This window comes from Clarias gariepinus, chromosome 2, assembly GCF_024256425.1.
Source record: "Clarias gariepinus isolate MV-2021 ecotype Netherlands chromosome 2, CGAR_prim_01v2, whole genome shotgun sequence".
NCBI classification, from domain to species: Eukaryota; Metazoa; Chordata; class Actinopteri; order Siluriformes; family Clariidae; genus Clarias; species Clarias gariepinus.
In genome coordinates this window covers 14,688,834-14,709,713 of record NC_071101.1, presented here as the reverse complement: position 1 = coordinate 14,709,713, position 20,880 = coordinate 14,688,834, and the positions used below count along the sequence as shown (strand labels likewise).

At 40.4% G+C, this 20,880-nt stretch overlaps 1 protein-coding gene across 4 annotated transcripts in view; it reads left to right on the top strand.

Moving 5' to 3' along the window:
* Positions 1-20,880, top strand: part of enox2 (ecto-NOX disulfide-thiol exchanger 2) — a 290,449-nt gene that overhangs the window by 224,483 nt on the left and 45,086 nt on the right. For all 4 annotated transcript variants that reach the window (XM_053476492.1, XM_053476469.1, XM_053476477.1 and 1 more), the window contains 2 exons: positions 10,027-10,233; positions 13,883-14,116. In XM_053476492.1, coding sequence (XP_053332467.1) covers positions 10,027-10,233; positions 13,883-14,116 — 441 coding nt within the window. The remainder of the gene's footprint in view (positions 1-10,026; positions 10,234-13,882; positions 14,117-20,880) is intronic.

Genomic DNA, 20,880 nt, shown 5'->3' with positions numbered 1-20,880 from the left:
TCGCTGTCTGCTTTTTGTCCTCGCTGAAATCTTGGCTTTGGAAAGCTTGTGTTCCCTGACTCGCTTCCCTAATATAATTCCCTCTGAGCCTGAGCCCTTTCTGATTGTTTTCGTCTAAGAAGGACAGCAGTAACCCTTGCATCTGATCTGTCTCTGCTGTCGTTAAGGGCAAAGGCTGCACATGTCGCCTTTCACCCTCAGACTAATAATGCACTTTCTCATCCTCTCTCTCTCTCTCTCTCTCTCTCTCTCTCTCTCTCTCTCGTGTCCTCCAGCTGTCTTACTTCCTCTTTCAATCTTGCTGTCTCGCTTGCAGCTAGGGGAGCTCTGTCACTCAGCTTGTCTCTTAAAACCTTTGCGAACTAGAAACGCTGCCATTTGGCTTGTTTCCTAACACCCCCAAAGACACACTCTCTCTCTCTCTCTCTCTCTCTCTCTCTCTCTATCTATCTATCTGTCCATCTATCTATATTGGCCGCTTTTAAGGCATTTAAAATTGTAAGGTGAAGCTTAAGTCCATACGTCCAGTACAGATGATCAGGATGAAACATACCTCTGTTATTATATAAAAACAGGCCTGGACAAATTTCAGAACTGGCCAGCAGCGAGTGTGGTTTCATGTACCGCAGCCCCCTGGGGAGCGCCTGCTTGAGCTGCTTGTGATCACGGCAGGCTTCAGAGGCGCCACACCGAGATACATCGTGCTTCCTCTTCTCAGCAAGGACAATACACAGCAAGTAGTAAGCCGTGCCGATCGGTGGATTTCCAACAGATATCAGGGATCACCCGTTGTTTTCTTACTGATGTTCTGCTCCTGCAGAGAGAATAATATGATGTGTTTTATGGAGTGTGCACACACATACACACACAAATACAAATACAATTGTTTGTAGGTTCCAATCTGTGTAATCATAGCTGATTCTGGTGCTGGTGCTTTTCCCAAACCAGAGAATCTTTTCTGAGCTCTGCCTGTATTTCCACCAGTTTAAAATCCAAACTATTACGGAGGTTATAGTACTTTGTGTAAAACCCATTGGCACAGATATTCGTTCATACATTCATTCTTTCATTATGAATCACTTCTTTAGTATCTGCATAGACAATCTGCAGGTTTACACACCAGACATCACATGCCAGTTCTTATTTTGATCTGGATTACAGATCGACAGTGTAAGTAACTAATTACATTACAAAATTACTGTCTTTAAAAAGTAATCAGTTACATTACAGCGTTACTTTCTGATAAAAGTAACTAGTTCGAGTACTTTTCCATTGCAGAAAATAATAAAAACTCCTTTGTGATTTCTCATGCATGTTGTTTTAGTCAAGAATTATTCTACCATTATCACTCAGATAAGTCAGGTCTATAATCTGTTAACTACTAATACCGCTATCTCACCTACGCGGTTTCATGCGTTGGCCGTAAGTACTTGTAGGACGAAGGGGCTTGTAGGATGGTTCATGATGATTCCCGCGAGTTTTGGCGCTGTGATTAGGTTTTCATCTTTCGCGCATCGGTCCTTACATAGTCAAACCCCATGGGTGAGATAGGGGTATAATAGCAGCAGGAATAACAGAGGGGGTGGAATATCGGGGGCGGGGCTTATAAGACGACTTTCACACACACACACACACACACTAAGATTGGGAATGACTGCTGTCTGGCTCACGGATTACATAAATTGTCTGAATAACGGATTACATTTTTAAAAATATAACTAAATAACTGAGTACTTAAATGGCAGACCTAATGCTTTAGATTACTCGTTACATCAAAAAAGTAATCCAAGTACTCTAACGCGTTACACCCAAAACTGCTGATCAGGAGGACGGGAGTTTGATCCCCAGCACTGCCAAGCTGCCACTGTTGGGGTCTTGAGCACGGCCTCTAAACCTCTCTGCTCCAGGGGCATTGTATCCTGCATGACCCTGAAAATCCTTTCACTGTGCTCTACAGGACATGTGACAAATAATATGTGAATAGCCAATTCAATTCACTTTTATTTATATAGCACTTTTAACAATTGTCATTCTTACTAAGCAGTTTAACAGAATCAAAAGAGAATTAATAAAAATTAGTTTGAAATGTTTGAGGAAATGTGTATGAATCAAAATCATCAGTTTGTCCTTGCTGCCCAAGCAGAGGGCAAGGAAAAGCGCTCTGAGATGGCAGTAGGACGAAATGAACCAGACTTAACATAGAACCCATCCTCATCTGGGTGATATCAGACAGCAGGGATTGATCTGTAGTCATACTGTGTATAAGGAGGCTGGAAGTTTAATATAACAGGAAATATGTTAAAGTTAATATGGAGTCCAGAGACTCAGGAGAAAAAAAAACTGTTTAATGCTTTAGATTCTGTGTGTACTGCCTTAAAGGAAAGATATTGTCCTTTTTTCCCTTCCAACCACTGATTCATGGTTAGCAGCATTTCAGCACCGGATCCAGTTGTCTTTGAAGCATGTGGAATTGTTTGAAATTAGTCACCGGCTCCGTGGGGGTTGGAAAGGGCTCGGGTTGAGGCGTGCCTAGAGTTTGGATTAGCGATTGTGTCACCTCCAGACACTCTTCAAACAAACAGCAGTAGCCAGGCCGTACATTTGGCATGAACATGTACAATCTTTCAAACCTCTTCCACACACGACGGTTGCTGAGAGGGTAGTCATGGCAACTCAGGTCACACCAAAGCCAGACCCTTGTTATCACCATTGATATGAAAAGGTATACGCCTCATTTTTAGTAAACCAGTGTGAGCTCATTAACAGTGTTAAGCTCATTAACGTCAATTAAAGGTAGAGCATCAGTCTGCACAGACACTTTAGAGTAAGAGAACAACAAATCACTTTTCAGAGAACATGTGTGAAGTTATTTAATGGTGGAAAATGCAGAGGAGTAAAGATGAGGCTGACAAGGTGTGATTACTCATAGATTACTAGTACTGTTTATAGTTAATGCCTTGTATATTAATATTAGTAGACATGGAAACCTGCATATACGATATTATATTTATATTCTGGGATAGTTTGAATGCTTACATGTCATTCTCCTTTGTAAACAAATTTGCATAAGACGTGAAGGATTCCAAATTGTGCCTGGTCATTTTCCAGCTAAAATACATAATGCACTTCAAAAAAGGATTCTTGATTTTTTTTTTTTGCTTCACTCCTTTCCCAAGTTTAATGTTTCAGTGTCTGTGGATTTAATGAACTGTGTCTGAAACCTTCTCTTTGCGGAAGGGCATTTTCCTAGCCAATCAGAATACAGGGACTGGAAATAGATTGGAAAATATTTGTGATCCTAGGATCAAACATTTCCCGTTCCATTTTCAAGCTTTCCTCTCCCACTTTTCTGACCAACAAATTAAGGTGAAAGATATACAGAGAGGTCAAAAAAATATTTATACACACTATTTTTCACAACATGAAAAATATATGCCTTTCTTTTGATGGTCACTTGATAGCATCTGCAATTTTTCTGACTTCTGACATCTTTAGATGAACAACATAATACAGTACGTTCCCTACATTTGAGTTACAAACTTTCTAAGATACAAACAAGTGTTTATGCATGTTCATTCGCAGAAGTTAGACCACATGTCTAGCGTACATCTTCATATGTGGGCAAATGTAAAAGCAGCGGTGATGAAGCTGGTACTGCTAAGGAGCACCAAGCAATAATGATGGAAATAATTAAAGGAATGACATGAATCGTTCAACCATCGGCACGATTCTAAAGAACAAGGACAAGATCATGGAACATGTTGCTTTTTTATACTTTGTATAACCGGTTGTGCTAGTATTCAAGTACCTAGACTTAGGAACAAATTGGACTTATGAACAAAGCTCTCAGAACGGAACTCATTCGTATGTTGGGGACTTACTGTAATGCACATTGCTTCTATAGTTTAATTCACTCATACTGTACAGTAGATAACAACGTTTGTACATTTTTTGGGGCCCTTTGTATGTAAAATTGTTAATTTACTATGATATCCTCAAAATTAAGGGATATACAGTAAAAGGTTAAAATAAAAACTAGTCCTAACCTAGATGAACACTAGATTAGCCTAAAAGTTAGTTGTTAGCAGTAGGTGTTTAAAATCAGAAGCGGACCAAACAGTACTTGCACGGTCACGAGAGAGAGAGCGACTGTTTTAGTATTTTTTGTATTTTTACTGAAGTGGAAATGTAAATAGAGAACTTCTACTTTTACTTAACTAATATTTTACCTACAACTCAACTCAACTCTGTTGTAATCTAGCTCTTCCTGACAGTTAAAGAACCTGCTAGGTTAGCTGTTAGCAGTCAGCTACTACTCGCTAGCTTAGCCTTATTTACTGTTGATCTGTTTTGCTTATTTGAACAATGCAGAAAATAAAAAAAATAAAAAAACAGCCAAAGGATTTTTTTTATTTTTTTATTTTTGCATTATTTTATTGTGTTTACCGATATAAATGTCTAAAAATCATTCAGACGTGAATTTTGCATAATAGGTACCCTTTAAATAATGACAGGATCCGTATACAGTGTAATGGAATGTTTGATAGGTTCACAAAGATTATACTTATTTACAGAAATAAAATAATATCTTGATATAAACAATGATGAGTAACTATCTGAGTGTAAAATAAAATGTTTTGTCATTACTGCTGGTGACAGTTCTGTTGTTGAAAAAAGAAGTCGAGAGCTGAAAGCAAAGAACTTGTTGAGAATCACAAGACGTTCAAGCAGGCAGTGGCAAATCCACAACCGTAATTAACGCCAAGCAGCGTGTCGGGTGATCTTCGAACACACTCGACTACACTGAGCGTTCCTGGTGATGATGAACACACTGAGTGTCAAAGAACAGTAACCGAGATCACACACTTTGACTCATGCTTATTATGTCAGGGAGTTTGTATATTGGGAACAGGTGTGTGTGCGTGTGTGTGAGTGTGTGTGTGAGTGAGTGAGTGATTTGGTGCTAGTGGTTGTTGGCTGTGCTAGATGTAAGGGTGCAGTGATATATGCCAAGCCCTGCTCATAACCTGCTGTGGCCCTGATCATCATTAGAAGTGATGAGTTAAGCAGATTTAACAGATAACAGGGGAATTAAGCCGAGATTTAGGACAGCCATCTAGCACAGAGTCATTACTGTAGCTTTCCTTCGTAGTAAAACCTCATGTTTGTCTCTACAACATAAACTCCTGATGACTTTGGAGGTAATGAGTGAAAAGTCGCTGAAAACGAGAGAGAGATTTGTTTCTGTTGTTGTAGTTGGTGAAGAGTTGAAGAAAATCGTGTCTCTGGTCTTTTTGCATGTGTTCTGTAGGTTTGTTCACTGATTTGTTTTGTTAACATACTGTTGACTCTTATATGTTTCTGTTATTACTTGTATGTTTTAGCCTCAGCAGCACATCTCTCTCTCTCTCTCTCTCGCTCTCTCTTTCTCTCTTTATAAGGTCCCTATTTAATTATTAAATTATTAAATTATTAAATGCGGACCGGCGGATTAAAATAGGACCGAGACTAAAAGGGGACGAGGGGTTGGTGGTAGGTGAGGGACCTGGTGGGATTTCTTGTCATTAAAACATAAAGAAAAAAAAGAAAGAAAAAGCTGTAAATATGTAAATTCCATTCACCAGTGCATTGCACGTGTCATTAAAAAAAAAGGTGAAAACATGTAAAGAAGTTTTCGTTAACATCGCTGCTAATAAAGAGTATATTTAAGTCTTTCACCCCCCCTTGTTGTCTGTCTCTGCCTTTCCTCGCTGTCTGTCCACTCACTTTAAACTGCTCTCATCAAAATGGTACATGTTCATATATGTACTGTATATATAAACACACGCCAGTCAGTGTTTTAGATGTTACAAAAACCAATATGTCTGTGTTGAATAATCTAAAGGGAAATATGTATGTCAGAAGTATGTCAGACTTCTGCAGTAGATGAACGAATGTGATGAACGGTGCATCATGCCAGGGTTCGAACTCAAGTGTGAAAGAGGTGCTTTAGAAGTTCGGGGCTTGATAAGATGCACCCCTTTAATGCGTTTAGTTTATAACCTTTAGTCATTCACCTGTAACGAAGTGCTGTTTCATAGAACCGGGTGTGTCTCTTTTTATGTCAGACATCTTTACAACTTTAAGAGTGTTGCCTCACTCTGTCAGATAACGCTCCACTCGTCTCACACCCACGTTTCTCACTCTTCTCAGTGTGCGCTGACTGTCATCTCCGTCAAACAAGTTGTCGCGCTTTAAAATAGGTCTGTGTGTGCACAAGGGCTTTGGTCTCGCCAATGTGCAGGACTCACGTGTTCTGTTTGCTTTGACTCGAGTACATGTGACCGTGCAATCATTCAGGCTGATTAGCGTCAGGGTCTCGGTGGGAGCGCTTTCTGTCTCGGCGTCCTGCATGTCATCTTCAGTCAGCGTTCAGAGACATAGCGGCACGGCGCAATCACGCAATACTGGAGGACCGGCGTCAGAGCAAGAAGTAATAAGTGTGGATTTTATTGCATGCACAAGATGGCAGTTTTTGAATGAACTGTCCGTGGTTTTCCTGCTCATCACCCTGAAGTTCTGTCCAAACAGATCTCTCGCTGGTCTCCGTGTTAGAAGTGCAGAACCCCATATAAGTCTAGCAAATAATGCCAAAAATATGCTATTGTCCTTGACTTTTTTTTTTTATTAGGCCACAATATTTTTTTTCCAACTTATTTCAATTCCTGTGCTGAAGAAGCTCCACCGCTTTGCCCTCATATACATCCTAAGAGTCCTTGATGCTGCCCCCATAAGTGATAGTTGGACTCGACGGAACATAACGTCTTGTTAACGAATCTTTTTGAGCCAACACGAATCAGAAATATCACACCCTTTTACGTTAAATCCACAATCAGGATCTGACCTTTTCCCGTTTTATCACGCCGGCCGTCTCAGGCATCGAGTTCCCGGGCCCCGTCATATTAATAGGTGAAAAGTTGGCATTTGGTCACGTGCACGGCGAAGCTGCCCTTTGATAAAGCAACGCCTGTGTTTACCACCCTGTTTCACATTAGGAGATAAAAGGCAGTGCTTTATTACGTTTTCTTTTTTTTCCGTCGTTTTTTAACAGGAAGGCAACTGACCTTAGCTGAAGTATCAGGTAGGCAGAGGCTTCATCATTAAGAGAGATTCAGCAATAAACTGGAATTAGGATAATCTACCTGATGATGGATGGTGCATAAGCAGCTGTGCATGTGGGGGGCTACAAGCATTCATCTATTTCCAGCGAGCGGCTCAGAGCCAAAGCATGTGGACACACACACCAAGTGGGCAGCAGGGCATCGCTCATACTGCGTCAGGGTAACTTAACACCGCGTTAACCCTCAGCACTGTGAAGTGTGCAGTGCCGCCCGTTCTTAAACACCTGATTCACTTACACACATTTTAAAAACACCATAGGGATCACAGTCTTACGATCTTTCTTATTTGTTGTTTTTTTTTATATGTATATATATATATATATATATATATATATGTATATATATATATATATATATATATATATATGGCTAATGGGATGGCAAGCAAAGAATAAATGGCGAAGAAAAAAGTTTATTTGAATACAGTAGTTGCAATTTCTGTTAATTTCTGTTAATTTATGCAAATGATTCACTGACTGTTATACTTTGCTCGATACTGACATTGATGTTTTAAAATAGTAATAATTTGTTCTAGGGATGCACCGAAATTTCGGCCGCCGAAAATTTTCGGCCGAAATAGCATTATCGGTTTCGGCCGAAACGTAAGAAAGCGCCGAAAATAAAAGCCGAAATTGTCGCCACGCCTCTCCCATCCTCCCGTCTCGTTCGCGCTGTCATTACGCATCAAACACGGAGTATGTCGGCGGTTTGGAAGCACTTCAAAGTTTCAGATGAGGACAGCAAAGTTGCAATATGCAACATTTTTTTAATACAAACAAAAAGAAAATATTTTAAACATGTTTTTCAATGAAGCCATTTTCGGTTTCGGTATCGGTTTTCGGCCAAGTGCATCCAAAAATTTCGGTTTCGTTTTCGGCCCAGAATTTTCATTTCGGTGCATCCCTAATTTGTTCTGTAATATAGTACAACTAAAATCTTTTTGTGAAATACAAATGAAATATAATGTAACTGTAAAATCTGTTAAATAACCAAAATGATCAATTCTGGCTTGTAGAATCTACTTATGAAATGTCGTCATATTGTAGCAACTGCTGTATTCCGTTAATTATTTTGTATTTATAACCAAAGTGAGCTACTAATCTAACTAGCTTCTAACACAAGGCTGAAACCCAAATCCTTCTTTAATCACTAACCAAGAGAGCAGCTGTCAATTAAAACTGGACACACTTTTAGCAAAAAAAACAACAAAAAAAACACATCTGGTAACATTGTCATCCTAAAAAAACACTTTGTCGCTTTAATAATTGGTTAGTTCCGAAATGACTCCGAGTTGTTTAATGAGCTACAAAGCTAACTAGCTCCTAGGCTAAATACCAAATCCCTCTCTAACCCCTGACCAATGGCAGCGCTCTAGCTTTCAATTTAACGCTCTTTATAATTTAACTCTGGAACTGAGCTGATATTCTAAAGTGGAATAAGTGTAAATATAATGGACTGTCGATCACTTCCATGGTTTATTCTCCTCAGCTTTTGGCTACACAGTACCGCCAAGAACTACTTCCACCCCTGTTAATTACATGTCAATTAAATGTCAGTCGCCAGTTTCGCGGTTTAATTAGTTCCGGCAGTGTTGACGGAGCGAAATAACTGGTTATATAAACGAACAAATCATAATCCGTTGTTAATAAATAGTGTTTGTGGAACTGTTGTATAAAAACAATATCACACCTGATATTATGCTGTTGTGATGAATATCAGTACGACTGCATCCCAGCCATGCCGATATTCATCACAACAGCACTCCCTCTCATGTAATATTGCTTAATTATCTTGCTTGATCACGCATGATTCCCTATTGTAGACAAAAAGATTTCTATATTTATTCTTTTCTTATTTGTACTTGCTAGGAAGTGAGTTTAAAATAGCATTACCTTCTGCTATATGATTAGTCGTGCCGTCTCCATGGTTACCAATATTCACCTTTTACCCGCTGTTTTACTGCACTAATGCACTGAGCGTTTCTGGGGAATTCTGAGCTTTCCATTCGAAGTATAGACGCTGTAGAAGAGAAAGCAGTGTGTCTCCCGCTCTGTGAGAATTCACGAGAGTCTCCTCCTTTTGAAAGGGGACGTCCCCCATGTCTTCGCTATGCTTTTATTATAGCCAGTTATGACTGAGTGACTGTAAAAGAAGTTGATGTATTTTCTACAGTGACAGCTCACATACTGTTCAGCGACGATCTAGCTTAGCCATCTCGCATGTCTCGTGGACGTTTTTAGCAATTTAATTGCAGAACAGCATTTCGGTGCACCAGTCTCAGGTCACGTCCAAATCAGCTCCCATTATCAGAATCGGATCTCCCACAACAGGAGACGCGCGGCGCTGTCAAGCTCATTGTAGCTCGCTGTAAGAGTAAAAGTCAGCGTTAGAGAGAAGGACGTGATGAGGACCCGCTGGCTCTGTTGTAGCACACACCGCAGTCAGCTCATTAGACTAAAACCTGCACGAGGCGGTGTCTTAGAAGCGGATATCGTGCGTTTAACCGGTTTCGGATATTCCGCCTCGGGCGATTCTCCAAAACACTCAGCGTGTCTGACGTTCCATCGATTACTCACCGCCAGCCCGGTGGTCCCAACTAATTCTGTTTATCCAGGCTTTCAGATTGATCTCAGCAGCTCCTCATTGGTTCACCGCTTGGTGTGACCGTGTGATCAAGCGGCCTTTCTTTTTTTCTTACTTCGTCTCGCTACCTGTAAGAGAACACTCGATATGATCAATCTGTGTAATCAAGCCTTTTATTTGTTATCTTGACCTTTGGTGACATTTCCAGTTTTTTTTTGTTTTGTTTTTCCCTCCACAAACTACAGGAAATCCAGTGATGTGCAATGTCTCTTGTGTTCCACAGACCTGCCGCCTCCGGCTACACGCGAGAGACCCCCGGGCTGTAAGACGGTGTTTGTAGGAGGTCTACCTGAAAACGCTACCGAGCAAATCATATCAGAAGTGTTCGAGCAGTGCGGTGCCATCAGCGCCATCCGCAAGAGCAAGAAGAACTTCTGCCATATTCGCTTCGCCGAGGAGCACACGGTGGACAAGGCACTTTTTCTGTCTGGTATGCACCTGCAAATGTTTTTGTTTTTTTCTCTCCCTCTCCCCCGTTTCTCTTTTAATATAGATTTATTTCTCTGTTTCGCCCGTTGACAGCTTGTAAAGAAATTATTTATTTGTTTTTGTTTTGTTTTTTAAAAAAAAAAGGATAGATCCAGGGCTCACGGGCACAGACAGATTTTCATAAGAGCGCTTTGGAACGATTTCAGTTAACCTTTTATCTAATGGCTATGAGGCAAGAGCGACTGGGCTTGACTTGATGGATTGATGGGGATTTAACAAGAGAGGAAGGACTTTGCTCCGTCTCTCATGGGTGCTGAAGAGAGGGGCGGAGGCCAACACTCACACATGCCCAAGCGCTCCTGACACCAGAGGTCAACGAGAAGACAAACACACACATACACATACGCGCTGAGCAGAATGGATTGCACCACCTATGCGCTGAATACAAATCACACACTGCTGCCTGGCCTGAGGTAGCTCATTTATTATCTGCTCCTATATACTGTATATCCATATAAACATATACACACTCACGTACTGTATATCACGATGTGTAGAGACTCATTTAAAGTTCAGCAATACTGCGGATGCATTATTTACACATCTCCGAGTCTTAAGCAGTCTCAGGCGAAACCCGGCTCCATCGCGAGTCCAGAGCCGCACCTCATATATCGCGCGGCCTCGTGAAGGAGCGCCGTGGGCCTTTCCATAAATAAAGGCACTCATTTTGGACGCAGAACACACCATATAAAATATTTAGTGACGTCTAGGGGCCATAAAGCAGAGGGGCAGACGTGAGAATAAAGTGCGGAGACCCGTCTCATTTCCGCGGGGCGCAGCCAATCTGTGACCGAGCGCTCTTTCTTCCCAGAACCTGTGAGCATGAAAAAAAAAACCTTCTCTCTCTCTCTCTCTCTCTCTCTCTCTTTCTCTTTTTCTCTCTCTGTGCTCCAGGTGCACCATCCAGCCCATAAACAAAGGCATACATCACTGTTGGCTTTTATGAGGCCTTTTGCTTTTTGTTTTTCCTGTTCTACATGAAGAATAAACTTATAATATTACATCAGGACAGAACGAGAAAACTGTTACTTCATAAGTACTTACTTAAGTAAAATGACGGGTATAATCATAATTTTATTTTGAAGTTATTTCTAATGAATTTGACAGTGCTAGACAGTCCTAGCGTTGTCTCTATCGCACAGACGAGGACGGTGACGTAAACACACACTTCCTGTGAAACTCAGCCAGCAGCATCACTGTGCTTCATCACAGAGCAGCGCGGCGCACACACACACTCACACACACACCGATTACCGATTGGCACGCAAAGGCGAACGTGCCCTTCCAGCACTGTGACACACCGACATTCTCTTGTCCTTACACAAATGTAGTATCGGGCTTTCCTTTTTTCTTTTTTATTCATCTGTGGTAATGGTTCCTTGATAATATTTTGGATTTTTATTTTTTTATAGTGATTTTCACTATGTTTCATTTGTTGCTTTGAAACAAAAATGTGTATTCTGGGTATTTTCAAACCCTTGCTGGGTTGCTAAAAGAGAAAGGACGCAGGTCAAGGCACGTTCACGTTAGTCAGCCAATAGTATAAAAGTGCAGAACTGTGCTGCGTTGTCAGTAAAAGCATGGCATGCAAAGGTCTTATTCACTGATTTAGCTGGAGTTTTTTTGTTTGTTTTATTTAGTTTTACCCCCGATTTGCGTATAATGCGTTTCTGTGATCTAACTACTGTTTCTGATAACGCAGTAATGTAACACGTTACATTTCAAATGCATGTAATTTGATTATAGTTACCAATGTCAATAACATTACGTTACTAGTGTTAAAAGTGTAGTGTTTAAAAATGAATTAAAATTCATTTAACAATGAAAAATAACGTTTTTTGTACGGCAGCAGCGCAACGACACAGGTGCACGCCGTGAAAGGGGTTTTCAAAGTAACTTGAAAGTAACGTAATTAAGAAATCTGATGACTTTTTACATGTAATAATCAGTAATGTAATCAAATTACAATTCTAAAGTAGTAATCAGTAATTTGTAGTAGATTTCTTTTTTTGAGTAACTTTCCGCAATTTCCCTTTTATTATATCAGCAACGTTAACTTCCGGGTTCCGAGGTTAAATCACATATAGCGTTAAATAAAAAGGTGTGTACAGGTCCTTGTTCCACACTACCAAGTAGTGCCCTTGATCAGGCGTTAGAGAGGGATTTGGGATTCAGGCTTGTGTTAGAAGCTAGCTCAGCTTAGGCATAAATAAAACAACGCAGAGGCAATTAAGAACGACTAAGAAGCAATTATCAAGGAGACCAAGTGTTTGGTTTTTTTTGTTTGTTTGTGTATTTGTTTGTTTGTTTGTTTTTTTCCATGAGATAATGTTATCAGATGCGTTTTCTCGCCAAAAGTGCGTTTGTGACTGTTTTTTTCGAATGTGGGTTTTGGCAGACATCTGCTCTCTCCATACGGCCCACTTCCACCCATGCTGCTAAAGACAGTTAGTGTAATTAACGGTTATTAGAGCACCTGTGACGTGGAGTGATACATATAATCGCCCCCAGTGCTGTTACCGTCCATTATCACCACTCATGGAAAGCCTCTCATCCAAGCAGATTACTCATTCGGAAATAACCGTTGTATAATTACACCTAAGCCAGGCACTTAGGCAGAATCCATCCTCCTGTTCATTCCTATACATTTTCAGAGATTCCCATGCGTTCCTGTAAATGCTCAGTACCCGGGGTGTTTCTACAGTCTCGGAAGCTTTTACTAAAGTGGATGATTTTTTTTTATGAAAGTTTAAATAACATCTTAGCATGATTTCATCACAGACCTAGACACACTAGACACTAAGGAGTTTCTACCTGTGGGACGTGAAGTGTGAACACAAAGGGAGAAAGAGTGTGAAGTGTTGAGGATGTGTGTGTATGTATAAGTGTGTGAGAGAGAGAATTATGCAGAGTGTATGGAGGTTTTTCCTGCAGTATTGAAGCTGCAGCTGCAGCAGAGGGAAGAACAGAGTAAACACTAGCATACATTAACAGCACAAGGGACACAGTCGGATAAACAACGCATTCTCCCCTGCAGGTGCTCTTTTCACGCAATAAACACACTTTTTTTTTCTTTAGGATAAGAAAGGTTTATTTATTGTTTACGGACATTTATAAGATACGCTGGAGCTCCGTTAAGTGAAATTCCACACTTGGGTTTCAGAGGCAAATTGATTCATCACGGACTCGTCACATCACTAATTTTTTTTTTTTTAATGCTGATTATGGATGTTTTTACAATTTTTGGCTTCGTCAAATCATTTTCTGAGACACCATGCCAGTTATGAGCACTGCCCGAGATAATGGCGAAGAAGATGGCGATGATTCCGCGCCGTCTGGATGGGACGAGGACCAGATTCCACGCTGAACAGCCAACACCGTCTGAACCAATTAAATCCCATTTTTGTGTTGGCTACGAGCCTGTCAACAGGAGCTATTAAAAGTTTCAAGAAGTCTGCCTTTTTACACTCATGACACTGTCTGCTCATGTGTGTTATTCCTCCACTTAGCAGCTGGCATTGTAGCACTGACTGACACCCAGTTTTCACATGTAATAGGAAACCTGTTGATCTTGCTTTTCTTACGCGCAGGTTACCGGATCCGTCTCGGGTCCAGCACGGATAAGAAGGACACGGGCCGGCTGCACGTGGACTACGCTCAGGCCAGAGACGACCTGTACGAGTGGGAGTGCCGGCAGCGCATGCTGGCCAGGGAGGAAAGACACCGGCGCAGGGTAGAGGAAGACCGTCTCCGTCCGCCGTCCCCACCCCCCATCGTTCACTACTCCGAGCACGAATGCTCGCAGCTCGGGGAAAAAATCAAAGGTGCGCACTTTTTATCGTTAATTTTTATACATTAATTTTTTTGCCCATCTAATGACTATTTATAAAGCATGTATGTCTAAACGCCGTCTGTCTCTCTGGGTTTGAAGTAGCATGCTGCTAAATAGAAAGCACCATCTGTTTAGTGTTTGAATGATGAGCTACAGTCTAAGGCAGAACGAAAGAACAGATTTTGTGTATGTGTGTGTATGTGTATGTGTGTGTTTTGAGTAATTTAAGTTTAGCAATGAAAGTATAAGGAAAAAATTATACCAAATATAGTGTTGTAATGTTCACATGCTTGTACAGTGTACACGCTACTCCTCTCCAGGAGGGACTCCTGGGTTCTGGGATGCACCGCCGCCGTGCCGGTTCCAGAACATAGCATCAAACCCAACAATAACATTTCAATCAGGCAGGAAATGATTCCTGGCCACTTCTCAGTCGGTAGATTTAGAAGAATTAAAGTGGAAATTGGACTCCACAGATCGCTTTCCCTTCATGTCAAACTCAAGAGCTGAATTACAATGTAGATCCCAAAGCAAAGCAGCAAGAAAAAGGTGGCATGTTTTTAAAGCTGTCTGTTATATAAGAGGGGCAGCAACTAAACAGGCTGTTGGACATTTTTCACCTCCAAGTGTTCATGTGAACTGTCATGAACCGAGATTGTTTTTTGATGAGATGATGACGACAGCAATGAGGATGATGATGACAGTGATGAGGATGATGATTATAACGATGAGGAGGATGATGACGATAATGATGACAATGATGCAGGTGATGACGATGAAGATGTGGATAATGAAGATGGTGACATTAATGACTGACAATAGCGATGCTGATGACAATGATACCGATAATGTTAACGATGATGATGACACTGACGATGATAATGAAGACAATAATGACTGTGATGATAAAGATGATGACTATGATGATTACAATGATACAGACGATGATACTGAGGAGGAAGATCATGCTGATTATGATGACATCTATGACGATGATGATGATAAGGATGAAGGACGATGAAGACAAAGATGATCAGGAGGAGGGGGAGGACGATTATAACGATGATGATGAGGAAGAGGACAGCGATGACGGTGATGATAATACCGATGATGAACGTGATGACTATGATGATAATGACAGATAATGCCTGTGATGATGAGGATGGTGATTATGATGATGACAACGATGACAATGATGATGAGGAAGATATCGACAATGATGATGAAGACAACGATAATAATGACAAAGAAGATGATGATGACGAGGAGGAGATGGAGGATGATTATAACGATGATGAGGAGGATGAGGACAGCGATGACGGTGATGATGATAACGATGATGATGATGATGGCGGCAGTGACATGAAATCACTCTGTCTCTCTTTTTCTTACCAAAACCCAAGTCAAAAATAATCTGATGCAGGGAATGATGGGAGATAATCTAGATTAAGGAGCCTCAGCAGAGACGATTCTGCACAAACGCTCAATTCTAATCGATTCCTTATCAGTCAGGGAAGAAGTCCTTGGTGTGATCTATAAAGAACATAAAGAACCCGGAGCTGCATTTGAGCTTTTTAAGATAAGCGTAATGCTGTAACAGACAGACATGGATATGATCAGTGTGGTGTTACAGGAGTGCTGGATATAAAGTGTCAGACTAATAGAGCTAACTTTACACGCTGCGTGTTAAACTAGTTAGAACGAGTCCTCTACATGACACGCTAATTCAGTCTCAGAGGTGCTGATGAAGGATTAATGACGATCAGTACACACTAGACTACAAACAACCTCTTTACAGCACAAGAGAGCTGCATGCATGTGTGTTTGTGATGGATCAGGACAGTAAGGACAGACTGATAGCTATTGTACTGTTCGTGACAGAGATCAATGTGTGTGTCCTTATCTGCGCGCTCCGATCGAGGCTGAATTACCGTAAACAGACCTGCGGGGTTGCTGAAGCTGAGCAGACGCTGTTGCACCAGATGCACACACACTCCACGCAAACACACAGTGCGCACACACTCCACGCAAACACACAGCGCACACACTTACTCTGAACAAAGAAAGCGTCTTCAGTTGGCACTTCTATTTAAATAGAGACACTAAAAGGAGACACTGAAGCTCTGAGCAGAATCCTAATGTCCTTCATTACAATGGTTTTCCCGTCTCGCTTCACACGCACATGAGCGCACGTGCTCCGAGGCCCACGGTGCCAGCTTGGATCTCTCGCTAGTGCTGAAAAACGAGCCGACTTCAAACAAAGGACTTCAGCAACATGTCACAAAGGAGTTCAGCACCCTGGCCTTCTGGACTAGATGGTCTGGAGTTCAGGTCTGGAGTTCCCTCTATGATGTCATGCCACTTGTTCACGGTTTAGGGTGATAAACTAGAAAAATCTGGAATTGTATCTTGAGGGGTGGCACAACCACTGGCGAAAAAACTTTCACATAGGGCCAGGGTAGTGAGACTAATCAGGAAAAAGTTTTATATTTTCTATTAGGAATAAAGACTGGACTTTGGAGCAATGGAGAAAGATCATGTGGTCACTCAACAGAACCAATCACCGTGCTAGTTTGCTGTGTGTAGACAAGAGTAGGAGAAAGACACAAAAACAACGGTAATGCACTCTCAAGCCGGACACGAAAAAACAAAAACGAAATGGTGACACAGCATGGTTTACTCCAAAAAAAAAAAAAAAGGCAAGTAGACTAGGAAAACTGAACCTTCAAAGATGAATAGACAGATCAATGTGTGTTTACTCGTCCTGCAGGAAGTTTAACACTAGTTTGTCTTCTCTCATCGGCACTATTAAAAAGCAGTATGTATAATACCTGAAATGAGAGCCTAGTGTTATGCGCTACTGCCATGGATTCCTTAAATACACGTGATTGCAAAAACGTAAACAAACACCTGCGCTGATAGATATTAATTGTGAATATGAATGGGATATAAAATAGCAGAGTGTAGTGGTATAAGTGAATTTTAACGCACTGGAGTCGTTTAAAGACGAAGCGTGATTTTTATCTGTTCTACTTTTTTCGATTTCTCAACCGAACAGCGAGTGTTTGGCTGATGACAAAAGAAGAAAAAGCCTTACAAGATTCTATTTCTCTGTATTAATAAGTAAGCCAGAGAGTTCTGCTGTAGAGAAAGACAGGCAGACGTGTACTGTACAGTACGTGGGCTTCGGTCTGAAAGAATAATATCACTGATTCCATCAAAACTGTTTAGATTATTTTTTTAGCTTGAACCTTTTAACTCTTTTTTCACCCATCAATCATGGGTACTAACATTAATAGTGTGGCAATAAAATAAAGTTTTTTTTTCTCTATCCTAATGAAACGCCATACTACAGGATTTAAATAGTGAAAGAGAGCATGAGGTTCTGGGAGCCGGAGGAGTCGTTTTCACACACGAACTGTCATGTGGCATGTGACAGGGTGTGACTTTTTTTTGCCAGGATGTGCAAGTTTTGTCTTATATTATTTTTCCACTTTCATACAATATATTGCGTCCTGTATTCTCCTTAGTTTTTTTTTTTTTTGTTATTGTTTTTAATTAGTGCTATAGTTGTTGCTGTTTATTTTACACCTACAGTATTCCGTGTCACTTCAGTCAGCCAGCCTGTATTTAAAAAAATAATAATAACAATAATAAAACAGTACATGTTTAAAAGCATTACTGATTGTGTAGTGGTGTTGGGTTGTTCATGAACGATTTGTTCTTTTCGAACTAATCCTTAACGTGACTCATAAAAACGAGTAGTCTCAGAGAGTGATTCGTTTATTTTCTCCGGGGCACACATGTGCAAATCATCGCAAAACCTCCGTAGTTATGTACAGGAAACAGAAATGAGTAATTAGCTTTGACTCTTCTATTTCGAGTTGTTCGTTCTTTTGTCACGTGACTCCCATAGACGCTAAGCAATCCAGTACATTTAAAAGAACAAACGACTCAGACTAGAAGATATGAGAGGTGAGCCACTCATTCTGTTTATTATAATATGTCCTAAGCTGCATTGTAATATTTTCATTACTGAAACTATAGCCACTGCGGTTTCCTCCCGCAGTCCAAAGATATGCAGGTTAGGCTAATTGGCGTTCCCAAATTGTCCATAGTGTGTGAATGGGTGTGTGAGTGTGTGTATGTGTGTGTGCCCTGCGATAGATTGGGTGTACCCCGTCTTGTGCTCTAAGTCTCCTGGGATAGCCTCCCTGCGACCCTAAATACAGGATGAAGCGGTATAGAAGGTGGGTTGAGTGGGTGGGGTCTGTTTATTGAAAATGTAACGTTTTATTTCTGACCAAAACAACGAAATGAACTAAATGACTCAAAAAAAACGATCAGTTTATTTTGATGAATAAGATTCAAAGAACCGAGTCACTAAAATGATTCAAACTTCCCATCACTATTGAGTAGATTTGGACATAAGATTTTCACTCTGCTCTCATCAACAACACCATTTAACTTTGCCAAATTGACTTTTTGGGTTAGCATTCAGTAGTTATTGAAGGCCTGATCCAAACTATTTCCTTACAGGTGCTTTAAAAGATCGTGAAGTGCTACTTTTATGAGTCACAATTAATCAGTGCAGGCATGAATGTAATGTTAATGTGTTTCAGTTATTTTCAATAGTAACACCTGAGGAATCTGATGCTCAAGGTCTCTTTCAGCTGGTCCCTTTTAGTTCGGAATGAACCTGCACAGGCTTCATGGCTGCACAGGCTTCTGTTTTAATAACCCGACACGAATTTCTGCTTTCTTAAGCCTTACGGAACATTTCTCATGTCTTATAGGCTTTTAAAGTCTCTGGTCTAATGGTGCATGAAGCTTCAAAAACAGACTAGTAAAGTATGTCAGTGTGAAAGCTCCATCAGCGTACTGTATCCCTGAGCTTAATTGTTTGACAATTCGTTGGGAAGATAGCCTCCAGCTAATTTGACATGAGGTATGGAGGAGGACCGTTTGTGAGTTTGCGGCTCTTTTTTCAGCCCTGTCCTACGCATCCTGGTCTCGGAATACAGAATCTGTTCAATCGTTGGCACCCAAGTTAGGAATCGGCTTAAAGCAGCCAAAATGCGGCTTGGATGCCGTCCCTCCTTCTGTGATGTTCTTTCCTCAGAGTTTTTGTGTACATGCCTGGACGTTCTCTGAGGTTTCTGATGTGTGTTGTCTCTGCTGGGTCTTAGATGGATTGTGTTTCTCCAGGGTGCATCGAAAGTGCAGCTTCAGACTTTCAAGTGTTTTTTTTTTGTTTGTTTTTGTTTTTTTAGTGGTACAGGATGTCCCAAAGGTCTCTATACATAGAAAGGAATGTCTTCTAATATGTCATTCGTGCTTAATTTGTACAAGGTGAGTTCAAGTCAAACTAGGACTTTTGATTGTGCAGAATAACAGAACAGTTATGAGAGTAAAAACTGTAATGCACTTGATTCACTAGTGCTACAGTAGGATACCATCAAGGTGGAAAGTTCTTGTCACTGATACACCGTTTTGTTTGAAACACTGGCCTCCAAACATGTGGAAATGGCTTGTAGTGAGGTCAAGACTACAGGGGATGTGGTAATAACTCCCAGTCAAGTTCCTGTAATGTGTGAGTGAATGATTGTCTGTACAGCTCCCACAAACAGATGCAAGTTATCCGTGGATTTAAAAGGATGAGACGTTCCACTCGCTGAATGTTCACAGGAAAGACTGTAGGAATCTCTGAGCCACCTGGAATCGGCCGTTCAGCTCTTTTTAGAAAGTTTGCACCATTCAAATGTTTTGCAGCTGCTGGGAGTCTCATCATGTACTGTGCTTGAAGTCCTCCGTAAATGTTTTACAGCTTCACACATTTACAAGGAACGGCACCACAAGTCCAGGTTTGACTCGAACGCCCCACATAGTAGAGAGATGTTAATTGCAACGACATGCCTGACACCAGATTTGCTAGCATGAGTTAATCACAATTGGTGTGTGTGTGTGTGTGTGTGTGTGTGTGTGTGTGTGGCAAATCATACAGGTGTGTAAATGCCATTGTATTTTGTTAAATGGTGTTTTTTTTCTCTTGTGTATGTAGACTTTTGAGAAAGAATTTGTAGTATATTTGTAATCGATATTTAAATACTAATAAACTAAGTAAATTAATCAATCAGAGGTGTCAAGGAACATTTGATGTTTGTTAGTTAATTCTGTGTGCCTCTAGTAGTGATCTTGGGTTCAGTTATAAGGTTTAAACAGTATATTTTACAGAGTAGAGTAGTATCAGGAAGTATGCAGATGATTGGCGTGCATATAAAACTGGCTGATGGCTGATATTATTATTATTATTATTATTATTATTATTATTTAAATTCTATGCATTTATTACTAATTCATTATAGGACATTTTTTTAAATGTTATTACACAACACAGAATACAGATAAAGCAGTGCATCATTTATACAGTAATTTGGGTTACTGAATTATTCAATGGTACTTTTAGACTTTTAGAATTTTTTCTTATTCATGTTTATAACATATGTTTAACAAGACTGATATTAAATGCTTGTGCAAAATTAGTTATTAAAACCGAAACTAAGAAACAAGTTTAGCTCTATCAATGCTTGTTCTAAAAATCTTTTTTTTTCTCCCATGACTTTATTTAACGTTTGTTCTAATACAGTATGTCTGTTTTTTTGGTTAGCTAGCACTATTAGACCATTAGAGGAACATTAGTTAAAATATATTGTAACAGAATCTTCTAAGAACCTAACGAGAACATTGGTGTACATT